Here is a 13,727-nt window from a genome sequence, read left to right on the forward strand (position 1 = left end):
AGCCAATAAAAGTATTTCTGAAACATAATCAATACTGTGTTGCAGAGAAGCGCTTTACCAATATGACATCGAATATGAATGTGAGGGACTAATCTTACATTTCGGTAAAGTACAGTAACCAAAGTAAATTTCATACAGTTCTACGTGGAATGACAGAACAATACAAGTCAGAAGGAGCTTCAATGATCAAAAAAATGATCAAATGATCAATGATCATTTCAATGATCAAAAATTAAAAAAAATTATTAAAAAAAAATGGATGAACGGGGAGGCGTATTCAAGCCTAGAGATGGATTGGATGAGGATTTCAACTGTGATGGAGATGGAGACAGGAGATATTGTGAAGGTGGGAGTTGGAAGCTCAGCTCAGGGTCAAACTTTTAATCAGTATTGTATATAATTTTGCTCACCTTCAGCCAAAGATGAATGTGGAGAAAGATTTTCCGATTTATTGTCAGAGTACATACATGACATCACATACAACCCTGAGATAATTTTTTCTGTGGGCCAGGCAGAATCACTACCAGTTGGTGTGGCAAAAAATAAACTGTACACAGTGTAAAACATAAACTAAGAACTGTAAGCAGATAATGAATGTAAACAAACCGACTGTGCAATACAGAGAGAACAAAAAGAAAAATCAATTAAGTGCACAAGTAAGAGCCCTTAAAGGAATCTCTGATTGAGTTTGTTGTTGAGAAGTCTGATGGTGGAGGGGTAGCAGCAAGGAAACAAAATTTGAGAAAAGAACCACGGTCAATAGCTTTGGTCATTTGAATGTATAGTTGGAGACGATTTCCGCACAGAGTATTGGACAGAAGGCCAGCAAAATTATAGGTCAGAACCACAAAGGGGCTGAGGGAGATGGTGATAGAGATGAGCATGGATTATCATTCAATGTATGGACATTGTTTTTTGTAGATAATGTTTTCAAGAGAAGTAAAAGGTTTAGATATTTATCTATTGTTTTAGATTGATTATTTGATTTTAGTCTCATGTCCTACGTATACTATTGTTGTTGGTGAACCTGTGTGGCTGCAGCAAGTAAGAATTTTGGTGTATCTGTACATTGTACTTTTCTATGCGACAATCAATTGTCAGACTCACAGATTGAAAAGAGAAATCATCGACTTGTACAACATAGAACAGGCCATTCAGCCCAAGATGTCTGCACTGAACATGATGTAAAATTAAATTAAATCTCTGTCTCTCACGCATCCTTTTATTCACTACATATTTGTGAGTCAAAAAATTATTATCATACCAGCTTCCACCTCTCCACCTGGCAGTCCACCCCAGGAACACACCATTCTGTGTAAAAAAAACACCTCTCCCACGCATCTCCTTTAAACTCCACCATCCCCCACCCCATCTTAAATGTAGGTTTTCTGGTATGCAATATTTTTGCCCTGGGAAAGATTCTGACTGCTTGCCCGATGCATCATTCATAATTTTATAACTCTCTATTTAAAGTCTTCTTTCAGTCTCTGATGCTCCGGAGAAATAAATCAAGTTTGTTTAATCAATCCTCATAGCTCATACCCTCTGATCCAGACAGCATCCTGATAAATTGCTTCAGTACCTTATCTTAAGCCTGCACTTCTGTCCTGTAACCAGTCTGAACAGACAAGAACTGATTTTGATGAGTGAAGTCCTGCCTAGCTTGATGACAGGAGAGAGCCACTGAAGAAGGTCGAACTGAAGGTTACTATTTGGATGAGGGTTAGGGTTAGGGTTAGGCTTACCCCAGTAACAGCTGCATACAATGACATTGCTGACTCCAAAAATGTGGCTTAATTGCTGAGGCATGGGATGAATCCCAACTACTGATGTTCAGATCCTTCCTTGGAAAACATTTTATGCATTTCAAATGTTAGCACATGTTGAATGATTTTAATGGAAAGGAGCATGAATTATAGGGTGGCAATGTGCAAAGATTTTTGGTTCAGGAATCTAATTTCTGAGGAACATGCTGATACTGGCAAATTTGATGGGGGTGGGGACATACTTGAGGAGAGGAAAACTATGGCATTATCACCTTGTGCTGGGTTCAGAAGGAAATGTTGGATGTTCAGCAGTTTGGTGAGCAGTATGATCAACTGAGGAAGTGGTAGCCTCGAATACATAGAACTCAACAGCCCCCGTTAAGGTCAAGGCAGGGATGATGAAGAGTGAAACAGAGAAAGTGTCGGGGTGAAGGGGGAGAATGTCTCCCTGTGGATAAAGGAAAGAGACCGAGGGTTACGGTGAAGGGCTGAACTCAATAATAGCAAAAACTTCTCAAGTCCAAGAAAGTGGTGAAGTAGCATGGTGGTGAACTTGAAGTGGATCTCAAGAAACCAATATACACAGTGTCATTTTCTCCCCTTTTCCCCCCTCCCTTCCCTCCCTCCCCACTCACTCAACGTTCAACATATATGATACATTAAACCCATTAAACAATGTCATCACACAATGAAAATAAACAAGAAATTTGTGTCTTCTACTTTTACATACTGGGTCAGTTCATTTAGTCTTCTTCTCCTTCTGTTATTTTAGGCGGTGGAGGTCCACAGTAGGACTTCTCTGTTGTGTTCCATGTACGGTTCCCAATTTTGTTTGAATACTGTGATGTTATTTCTTAAATTATATGTTATTTTTTCCTATGGAATACATTTATTCATTTCTATGTACCATTGCTGTATTCTCAGGCTATCTTCTAATTTCCAGGTTGACATAATACATTTTTTTGCTACAGCTAAGGCTATCATAATAAATCTATTTTGTGTTCCATCCAAATAGAGTCCAAGTTCTTTACTTCTTATGTTACTTAGAAGAAAGATCTCTGGATTTTTTGGTATGTTGCTTTTTGCTTTTTGTGATTTTATTTAATACCTGGTTTAGGTCTTCCCAAAACTTTCCCACTTTCTCACATGCCCAAATTGCATGTACTGTTGTTCCCATTTCCTTCTTACAGCGAAAACATCTGTCTGATACTGTTGTGTCCTATTTATTTAACTTTTGGGGCGTGATATATAGCATGTGTAACCAATTATATTGTATCATGCATGACCTCATGTTTATTGTATTTCTCATAGTTCCGGAGCATAGCTTTTCCCATGTTTCATTCTTTATCTTTATGTTTAGATCTTGTTCCCATTTTTGCTTGGGTTTACAGCTTGTTTCCTCATTCTCTTTCTCTTGCAGTTTGATGTACATGTTTGTTATAAATCTTTTAATTATCATTGTGTCTGTAATCACATATTCAAAACTGCTTCCTTCTGGTAACCTCAGCCTGCTTCCCAATTTGTTCTCGAAGTAGGTTTTCAGTTGGTGGTATGCAAACATTGTACCGTGAGTTATACTATATTTGTCCTTCATTTGTTCAAAAGATAATAATTTATTTCCTGAAAAACAATTTTCTATTCTTTTGATCCCTTTTCTCTCCCATTCTCTAAAGGAAAAGTTATCTATTGTGAAAGGGATTAGTTGATTTTGCATCAATATTAGTTTTGGTAGTTGATAATTTGTTTTATTCCTTTCTACATGAATTTTCTTCCAAATGTTGAGCAGATGGTGCAGTACTGGTGAATTCCTATGTTGCACCAGCTTTTCATCCCACTTATATAGTATATGTTCAGGTACCTTCTCCCCTATTTTATCTAGCTCTAATCTGGTCCAATCTGTTTATTTCCCTTGTTTGATAAAAATCTGATAGGTATCTTAATTGTGCTGCTCTATAATAATTCTTAAAGTTTGGTAGCTGTAAGCCCCCTTGTTTTGTACCATTCTGTTAATTTATCTCACGCCATCCTCGGTTTCCTCCCTTTCCATAAGAATTTCCTTATTATTTTCTTTAGCTCCTTGAAGAATTTCTCTGTTAGGTGAATTAGTAATGATTGAAATAGGTATTGTATCCTTGGGAAAATATTCATTTTAATACAATTTACCCTTCCTATCAGTGTTAGTGGTAAGTCTTTCCAATGTTCTAAGTCGTCTTGTAATTTCTTCATTAATGGCTGATAATTTCATTTGTACAGATGGCCTAGATTATTATCCAGTTGTATACCTAGGTAACGAATTGCTTGTGTTTGCCATCTAAATGGTGATTCTTTCTTAAACTTTGTGAAATCCTCATTATTCATTGGCATTGCTTCATTTTTATTTGCGTTGATTTTGTACCCCGATACTTCTCCATATTCCTTCAATTTCTTATCTAATTCTTTTATTGATATTTCTGGTTCTTTTATGTATACTATGATGTCATCTGCAAATAGACTGATTTTATATTCCTTCTCTTTTATTTTTTTCCCTCTTATTTTATTTTCTGTTCTTATCAGTTCTGCCAGTGGTTCTATAGCTAACGTGAACAGTGAGGGAGATAGTGGACATCCCTGCCTAGTTGATCTGCTGAATTTAAATTGGTTTGATATATATCCATTTACTGTCACCTTCACCAATGGTCCCTTATATAATGCTTTAATCCAATTAATATATTTCTGTGGTAGGTTGAACCTCTGTAGTACTTTGAATAAATAATTCCATTCTTCTCTGTCAAAGGCTTTCTCTGCGTCTAAGGCAACCACCACTGTTGGCGTCTTGTTTCTTTGTACTGCATAGATTAAGTTAATGAACTTACAGATATTGTCCGTTGTTCGTCTTTTCTTAATAAATCCAGTTTTATTATTTTTGGTACACAGTCGGCCAATCTGTTTGCTAATAGTTTAGCTATTATTTTATAATCTGTGTTAAGTAGAGATATTGGCCTATACGATGCTGGTGTTAGTGATCTTTCCCTGTCTTTGGTATTACTGTAATTATTGCTGTCTTACATGAATCTGGCATGTTTTGTGTTTCTTCAATCTGGTTCATTACTTCCAGGAGAGGAGGAATTAATAAGTCTTTAAATGTTTTATAGAATTCTATTGGGAGTCCATCCTCTCCCGGCGTTTTATTGTTCGGTAGTTTTTTTTAATATATCCTGTATTTCCTCTATTTCAAATGGTTTTATTAATTTATTTTGCTCCTCTTGCAATTTCAGTAGTTCAATTTTAGCTAGAAACTCATCTATTTTGTCTTCTTTCCCTTCGTTCTCAGTTCGATATAGTTGCTCGTAGAATTCCATGAAGTTTTCATTGATCTCCGTTGGGTTATATGTAATTTGTTTGTCCTTTTTCCTTGATGCCAATACCATTCTTTAAGTTTGTTCTGTCTGAAGCAGCCAAGCTAGTATTTTGTGCGTTTTTCTCCTAGCTCATAATACTTCTGTTTTGTCTTCTTAATGTTCTTCTCCACCTTGTATGTTTGTAGTGTTTCATATTTTAATTTTTTGTCCACTAATTCTCTTCTTTTTGTTGTATCTTCCCTTATTGCTAATTATTTTTATGTACTTGCTATTTCCCTTTCCCCCTGTTCTATTTCCCAATTGTAGTCCTTCTTCATCTTAGTTACATAACTTGTTATCTGCCCTCTGATGAATGCTTTCATTGCATCCTATAGTATAAACTTATCTTTCACTGATTCCGTATTTATTTCAAAGTACATTTTAATTTGTCACTCAATTAATTCTCTAAAAGCCTGTCTTTTAAGTAGCATGGAATTTAATCTCCATCTATACGTTCTCGGTGGGACCAGTTTACCTATCTCGGCTGCACCATTTCATCAGATGCAAGGATCGACAATGAGATAGACAACAGACTCGCCAAGGCAAATAGTGCCTTTGGAAGACTACACAAAAGAGTCTAGAAAAACAACCAACTGAAAAACCTCACTAAGATAAGCGTATACAGAGCCGTTGTCATACCCACACTCCTGTTCGGCTCCGAATCATGGGTCATCTACCGGCACCACCTACGGCTCCTAGAACGCTTCCACCAGCGTTGTCTCCACTCCATCCTCAACATCCATTGGAGCGCTTACACCCCTAACGTTGAAGTACTCGAGATGGCAGAGGTCGACAGCATCGAGTCCACGCTGCTGAAGATCCAGCTGCGCTGGATGGGTCACGTCTCCAGAATGGAGGACCATCGCCTTCCCAAGATCGTGTTATATGGCGAGCTCTCCACTGGCCACCGTGACAGAGGTGCACCAAAGAAAAGGTACATGGACTGCCTAAAGAAATCTCTTGGTGCCTGCCACATTGACCACCGCCAGTGGGCTGATAACGCCTCAAACCGTGCATCTTGGCGCCTCACAGTTTGGCGGGCAGCAACCTCCTTTGAAGAAGACCGCAGAGCCCACCTCACTGACAAAAGGCAAAGGAGGAAAAACCCAACACCCAACCCCAACCAACCAATTTTCCCTTGCAACCGCTGCAATCGTGTCTGCCTGTCCCGCATCGGACTTGTCAGCCACAAACGAGCCTGCAGCTGACGTGGACTTTTTACCCCCTCCATAAATCTTCGTCCGCGAAGCCAAGCCAAAGATACGTTCTCGGTGGGATGTCCTCCAGCTCTATTGCTAATAACTGGGGTGAGTGATCCAATAACAATCTAGCTTTATATTCAGTTTTCCTAACTCTCCCTTGGATGTGGGCTGACAACAGGAACAGGTCTATCCTTGAGTATGTTATATGTCTACCCGAATAATATGAGTATTCCTTCTCCTTTGGGTGTTGTCTCTCCATATATCCAAAAGTTGCATTTCCTGCATCGATTTAACCATAAATTTGGTTACTTTGTTCTTTCTGCTAGTCTTTTGTTCAGTTTTATCCATCTTTGAGTCCAAATTAAGGTTAAAGTCCCCTCCTATCAGTATATTCCCCTGCATATCTGCAATCTTCAAAAAGATATCTTACATAAATTTTTGATCCTCTTCATTAGGTGCATATACATTGAACAAATCCAAAATTCTGAATATATCTGACACTATCATTACATACCTCCCTGCTGGATCTATTATTTCCTCCTCTATTTTGATTGGTACATTTTTATTGATTAATATAGATATTCCTCTGTCTTCTAAATTATATGATGCTGCCATTACGTGCCCTACCCACTCTCTCCTTAATTTCTTGTGTTCCACTTCAGTTAGATGTGTTTCTTGCACGAATGCTATATCAATTTTTTCTTTCTTCAGTAAATTTAACAACCTCTTCCTTTTGATTTGGTTATGTATTCCATTAATATTTATAGTCATATAGTTCAACATGGCCATTTCATACTTTGTTTATCTTTCATTTCCGCTTCCTCATCACCACCTTTCCCCCATATCCATTTCTGTTTTCTTTTTTTGAACGCATTGTAAGACAACACTTCTAAAACATAAAATATTTCCTCTATTCCCACATCTAAAATTTCCTTAACCCCAAATGTCCCCCCCCCCTCTCTGATTTGCCCCTTGTCCCTTGCCGGGCAACCACATCTCCCCTCTCCATTTGGATTGTGAACCCACTCGCAAGCGTCAACCGATTTTGCAGTGACTGTTATTCTCTCCCACCCAGCCCCCTCCAGAAAAGACTTTATCTTCACATATAACAAAGCTCACCCTCTTAATTCCCCCCTTACTTCCTTTCTTCCTTTTCTTCCCCTTCTTAGTTCTTACTTATACATTATTTTTCTTCTTTATATGGTTTGTCGTCATTCTTGTTCTTGTTACATCTCTTCATCTCTCTGTCTGTTTTGCAGGCATTCTGCAAATTCTCGTGCTTCCTCCGGATCCGAGAACAGTCTGCTTTGCTGCCCCAGGATAACTATTTTAAGCACCGCTGGATATCTTAACATAAATTTATAGCCTTTCTTCCATAGGATCAATTTTGCTGCGTTAAACTTCTTCCTCTTCTTCAGGAGCTCAAAACTTATGTCTGGGTAGAAAAAAACATTTTTGACCTTTGTATTCCAGTGGCTTTTTGTCTTCTCTCATTTTTTTCATTGCCTTCTCCAATATACTTTCTCTTGTTGTATATCTCAGGAATTTTACTAGAATGGATCTTGGTTTTTGTTGTGGCTGTGGTTTTGGGGCTAATGTTCTGTGTGCCCTTTCTATTTCCATTCCTTCCTGTATTTCTGGCATTTCTTTTGTAAATTCTTTCATATCTTTGCCTTCTTCATCTTACTTAAGGCCCACTATATTTATATTGTTTCTCCTATTATAGTTTTCCATTATATCCATCTTCTGAGCTAACAACTTCTGTGTTTCTTTAACATTTTTATCAGATTCTTCCAATTTCCTTTTTAAGTCGTCCACTTCCATTTCCATGGGTGTTTCTCGTTCTTCCACCTTGTCTACTCTTTTCCCTATTTCTGTCATGACCATCTCTAATCTACTCACTTTTTCTTCTGTACCTTTTATTCTTCTTTTTATTTCACTAAATTCTCATGTCAGCCATTCTTTTAATGCTTCCATATATTCTTGAAATTTTTTTTTATCCATGTACTGTCCATTCCCTTCATCTTCTATTTCTCTGTGTCGAGCTTGATCCTCTCCCTCCTCTTCCCCTGTGTCTGCTCCAGGACCTGTGTCCTCTACCTCTCTTCCTTGTATCTGTGTCTCTTCTGACTTTCTTGTTGGGCTGTTTATCTCAGTTTGCTGGGTATTTTTTTTAAATTAATGGTGTCTTGATGTTGGTCTTCTTCCTCTGGGCTGGTCATCTGCTGTGTCTCTGATTTCCTTTTTTCATTCTCCTCCCTCCCATTCCCATTATTTTCTGTATCTTCCCGCTGGGAGCCCTGCTGTCGGTTCCACTCTACAGCTGGTCCCCATTCCCGTGGGTGTTGTCTTTGTCGTGCGCGGTTGTGCACCTCTGTCTGGCTCCGTGAGCCATCCTTGTAGCTCTGCGTTCGGTGGGTTGTGACCCTTTGGGGTTTCCACTGACCTCAGGGAGTGGGCTCCTCTTTCCACGGTGGGTCCCTGCTTCTTCGTACAGGTAAGGCCTTCACCTTTCTCTTCCAACGTCTTTTCTTCTTCTTTTCTTCCCATTGTTTTTGGCTTTTCTTTCTTTGGTGCCATTTCCTCCACACCTTTATTTTTTATTTGTTGTGGTTTGTGTGTCTGTGGCTTTGCTTTTTCTTTACTTTTTTCCTTCTTTTCTGGAGAGGGCTGGTATTCTCCTACCGGCCACTACTCCATCACGTGACTCCCATACATGCCACTCCTTGAGGCAAGTTTGTGGTGTGAAGCATAGCCATTCTCAACTTTTTTCTTGGCTATGGCCCCCTTAGGATTCCACTCAAAGTTGATGGACCCCCTTCCCTGTGAGGCAGTCAAGTTTTTGTTTCTTCCATAGTTCTCTCCTACCAACTACATAGAAATATAACACAAAGCTTTCACTTAAACGTGCTGCGGCCCCCACTGAGAATGGCTGCTCTAAAAGACAAGGAGAGACTGGAACTGACAGTGGTCATCCATTTAAACAAAGGGGTGCCAAGGATTTCTGCATCCATAATGTTCAAAAAGACAATTCCAGGACTCTCACATAAATTTGAAGAGACTGTATCTCTCAGATTACATTGCCTTAAGATTCCAGAAGGAACACTGGAATGGAGCCCATTCTTCATGAGATACTCCAGCATTAATTAAAAATTAATAACCAGTCATCAAAGGGCTTAAGGAGCCTGTAGGTTCCAAAAGGAAAAGATAACTGAGAGAGCGCACAAGTTCTATAGATCCAAAGCCTTAGGAAAGAATAAAAGTGAGGGAACATAGGGGAAGAAGATATTGAGCTGATTATGTTGGACGCAAATCCTGCCTACCTGCCCGCACATACCTTTTCCTGATGTACAGGACTAATCTTGTTAGCCATATGCATTCTGGTCTTCAATGGCAACAGGGCCTGATGCAATGAGAAGCCCTGCCTTTTCAAATGGCTTTGACAGCAAGCAAACCCCAATGGGACTCAGCAAGCTGTAAAATCTGTCTCTGGTTCTATATTCAGAGATCTTTATAAAAACTTAAAAGAGAAGCAAATGCTTAAAAAATAAAATGCAATTAAAACGCACACAATCTGTTAAAATTAGGTCTCTTATCACGTGCTTCCTACATCAAGACTGACTGGACTGACCCCCTGCACCCAAGAGATGACCCATAAGGTGAGATGGGGGCTAGAAGCAAGTAAACTTTAGGTGGAGTTCCACCTAGGTCCTACTCCTGGAACACCCTGACAGACATTGATAGCTCATGACTGCCTTTGGCATTTCAATTGCTTTGAAAAGTGCCTGACATCAAATTTAAATAATAAAATGATAAAACATGTCAAATTAACAGATTTAACAATAAATAAACTCAATTAAAACACCATAACAATTAAAGAAATAATTAAAAATATTAAAATAAACTACTGCAAAATAATTCAAACTCTTTCCATAGGGTCAAATGAATGGGGTCACCATTCATCCTACTGTAGTGGTCAGGAACAAGACGTGATGTGCACCCAGCCCTCTCTCCTGCACATCAATACTCTAATTACTGGAATCAATGGTGAGCCCAGCAGGTGAGCTGAAGCTCAGGTGCACCAGCAGCCTGGCCATTCAGACAGCCACCTTCAGCTGAGCAAGTGTAGAAGTTTGAAATGAACTGAATTGGCTCTCAGGAACCAGGATTTTAATGGAATGAGAAAGGAAATCATAACCATGTAGATAAAATTGAGAAACTGAAGCTGAAGACATTGGATGATGAATAATTAGGTTTACAATTTAAGTAAATTACATACTAGTGTCCTTGAAAGTAGATGTCAATTCCTCAAATCACTTTGCCACCATTTGTTTTTTCCCCCCACAGGCTTAAGATTCATCAAATAATTTGTGACATCTCAACTCCATGTCCAGAAACACCACGTCCAGAAATTCCATGTCCAGAAACTTCACTTGTTTGCTAAGAGAGCTAAGCAAGGTCAACTCACGGAAAGCTGCTGGACTGGATAACATTTTCAGTCGAGTACTCAGAAGATGTGCAGCTTAGCTAGAGGATGTTCTCACTGACATCTTTAACATCTCCCCAAGAAGCATCGTGGTCCCATTGTGCTTCGAAGCCACCACCCTTGACCCCGTGCCGAAGAAGCCTCAATGACTACCGCACTGTCACCCTCACTTTAATCGTCATGAAGTGCTTCGAGAGGCTCGTCACGGGGCACATCAAGCTCCTGCTGCCCCCTGCAATTCACATACAGACCGAACTGCTCGATGGACGATGCCATTGCCACTACCCTCCATCATAGCCCTCACCCACCTGGAAAACAAGGACTCTTGTTCGGAAGCTGCTTATTGACTTCAGTTCGGCATTCAACACAATCATAGCTCAGTACCCGATAAGGAAGTTGAACCTGCTGGGACTAAACACTTCCATCTGCAATTAGATTCTTGACTTCCTGTCGGGGAGACCTCAGGCAGTCCAAATCAGTTACAGCACCAAGACCATCACACTGAGTATTGGGATTGTGTGCTGAGTCCACTGCCATTCACTCTGCTGACCCACAGCTGTGCAGCTAAACACAGCTCAAACCACATCATCAAGTTTGCTGATGACATGACCGCGGTGGGCCTGATTGGTAAGAAGGACAAGAAATGCTATCTCGTCATATAAAGATGACTTGACTTTGTAAGTGTCAAATACAGTCTCCATGAAAGTGCAAGTTGTGGACACCAGCTAATATTGGATAGTAATTAGAGGGCTGCCTGTTACTTGAGTGTGAAGTCACATGGAACCATTGGAGTTTTAGCAATGATGTTTAAAGAAGAGGTTTAAAATGATCAATTCTTCTGGGTGCTGGAAAAGCAAAGATTTAAGGAGAGAAAAAAAAAGAGTTCCTTGAAAATGAGCGGTCTGATTTACACCATTGATATTTCAAGATACGTCATACAGCAAGACAGTCTGGGCTAAAATTAGAGGTTTTTTTCAGTTGCAGGATATGAATATTACTTTTGACACTTCCGATCCATGAAATTATTGTTCAAACCTATTTGTTCCTGAATTCAGGGGACATTAAGAGTTATCCAGTCTCGGATCTGGACTTAAATGTAGGCCAATTCTATCAGGAGTGACAAACTTTATTTCTAGAAGGATTTGAGTGAACAATAGATTTTATGACATGTCTGGCAGTTTCACAGTGATTGTAGCAAATATCAACTTTAACTGTAGATTTCTTTGTTCTGAATTAAAATATCCTCAGTTGCAGGGTGCGATTGTAATTACTGCTTCTCCCGCAGTGCCTCAGACCATTGGATTCTTGTCCAATAGCTTGATCCCTTTGCTGGCATGTCCTGAAACTGGTGTGCTATTGCAATGATTTGCCTTCCTGAATGAAAAATGGGGCATGTAACTATATTCAAATCATTTCCATGATTCATGTAAATCGACAATAACAGTAATCACACTGAACAAACTTGATATCCTTTACCATTCATCACTCTAACAATTCCCTCCCGACCCATCGCCACTGCTATATAACACAAGCTACGTGTCATCACCTCCCAAGCTCATGACCTCTACTTCCAACGGTGCCAGGAACACCGCCACCAAAATTCTCCTGGCCAAATTGCACACCATGCCAATTTGGAAATAAATGGCTGATCTTTCACCATTGCTGACACTAAATCATGGAACTCCCAACAAAACAGCAGCAGAAAGACTGCTCCAGCTCGAAGTGCCAATTCAATACCAATTGCTCAAGGCAGTTAGGGATGGCCTTGGTCAGGGTCACCCAGATACAGAAAAATAAATTCATCTTTGATGAATTTTTTAAAAAAAAGCCAGCAATTTTTTTTTGGTTGTTTATTTTGATGGGTTCCAGTCATGCTATCAGGGCATCAAAGTTTATGGGGAGTAGGACTGAGTGGGAGAATGGGTTAGCTCATGATGGAAATGTGAAGCAAACTCGACAGGCTGAATGGCCTACTTCTGCTCCTATATTTTATGGGGAATTGGGCCAAAATTGAACATCATTTAATTGCATTTGTGTTTGCAAAGCACACAACAAAACTTACTTGATGTAGTAATCTCGGCCGTCCTTATTCGTCGCCATCTCCCATCCATAGGGAAGCCCCTGAGAACAGTTCCAGTTCGGCGAAGAAGGCAGCCACGTTGAAGACTTGCTTCTGTGGCTGGAAATTAAAACCAACAGTAAGTTAAAGTTCAAATATCAATTTTCTTCACTGATAATTTCACTCCTGAGTGGCCTTAAAGAAGGCTAATGAAGGGTGCAGTAGAAGGATCATCATAATCTATAACATGGACATAATTTGGTGGCAGAATTTGGAGGCCACCAATCATTTCAGTGAAAGACAAAATGAATGCTCACACAAGTTCAGAATTTCCAAGTCTATCCAAATACAGAATATTCCAAAATCAAAGTGAATTGCAACATTTCAAAAGAATCAAACTGATTGCAAATGGGAAAACAACTCTTTCCTATCAGAACCTAGTTCTGAATGTTTAACTGCACATTTTTAATAAACAAAGACCATTGCAACAAACAAAAAATTACCATCATTTCCAAAATAAATTCATTTTCTTTCACGTGTTAGTATGACCAAAGTACTACATTATTTTTTTATTACAATGTTACTTAATAAGCACAATTTCACATCTCTCAAACATAATGGAGTTCAACACATTAGTCTAATAGGATTAAAATGTATCAGTGGAATTATATGCACAGTTAAGAGTGATTAATCTGCTCACTTTCAACTTTATAAACCATTATAAGTCATAAATCAAGCATGGCTTTATTGTCCCTGTATATTATTCCACAGAATTTTATCAGCAATTGCAGCAACAATCCAGTTTCCAGTTTCAACCATCTGAGAAAGGTCTGCTTC

General features: G+C 39.2%; 1 protein-coding gene across 1 annotated transcript in view; it reads right to left on the bottom strand.

Annotated features, from left to right (window-relative positions):
* LOC138738862 (FERM and PDZ domain-containing protein 4-like) overlaps positions 1 to 13,727 on the bottom strand; it is a 391,286-nt gene that overhangs the window by 277,410 nt on the left and 100,149 nt on the right. The window contains exon 2 of the mRNA XM_069889976.1: positions 12,894 to 13,010. Within this exon, the coding sequence (XP_069746077.1) occupies positions 12,894 to 13,010 (117 nt within the window). The remainder of the gene's footprint in view (positions 1 to 12,893; positions 13,011 to 13,727) is intronic.

The sequence above is a fragment of the Narcine bancroftii genome, chromosome 7 (assembly GCF_036971445.1).
Source record: "Narcine bancroftii isolate sNarBan1 chromosome 7, sNarBan1.hap1, whole genome shotgun sequence".
In the NCBI taxonomy this organism is placed as follows: domain Eukaryota; kingdom Metazoa; phylum Chordata; class Chondrichthyes; order Torpediniformes; family Narcinidae; genus Narcine; species Narcine bancroftii.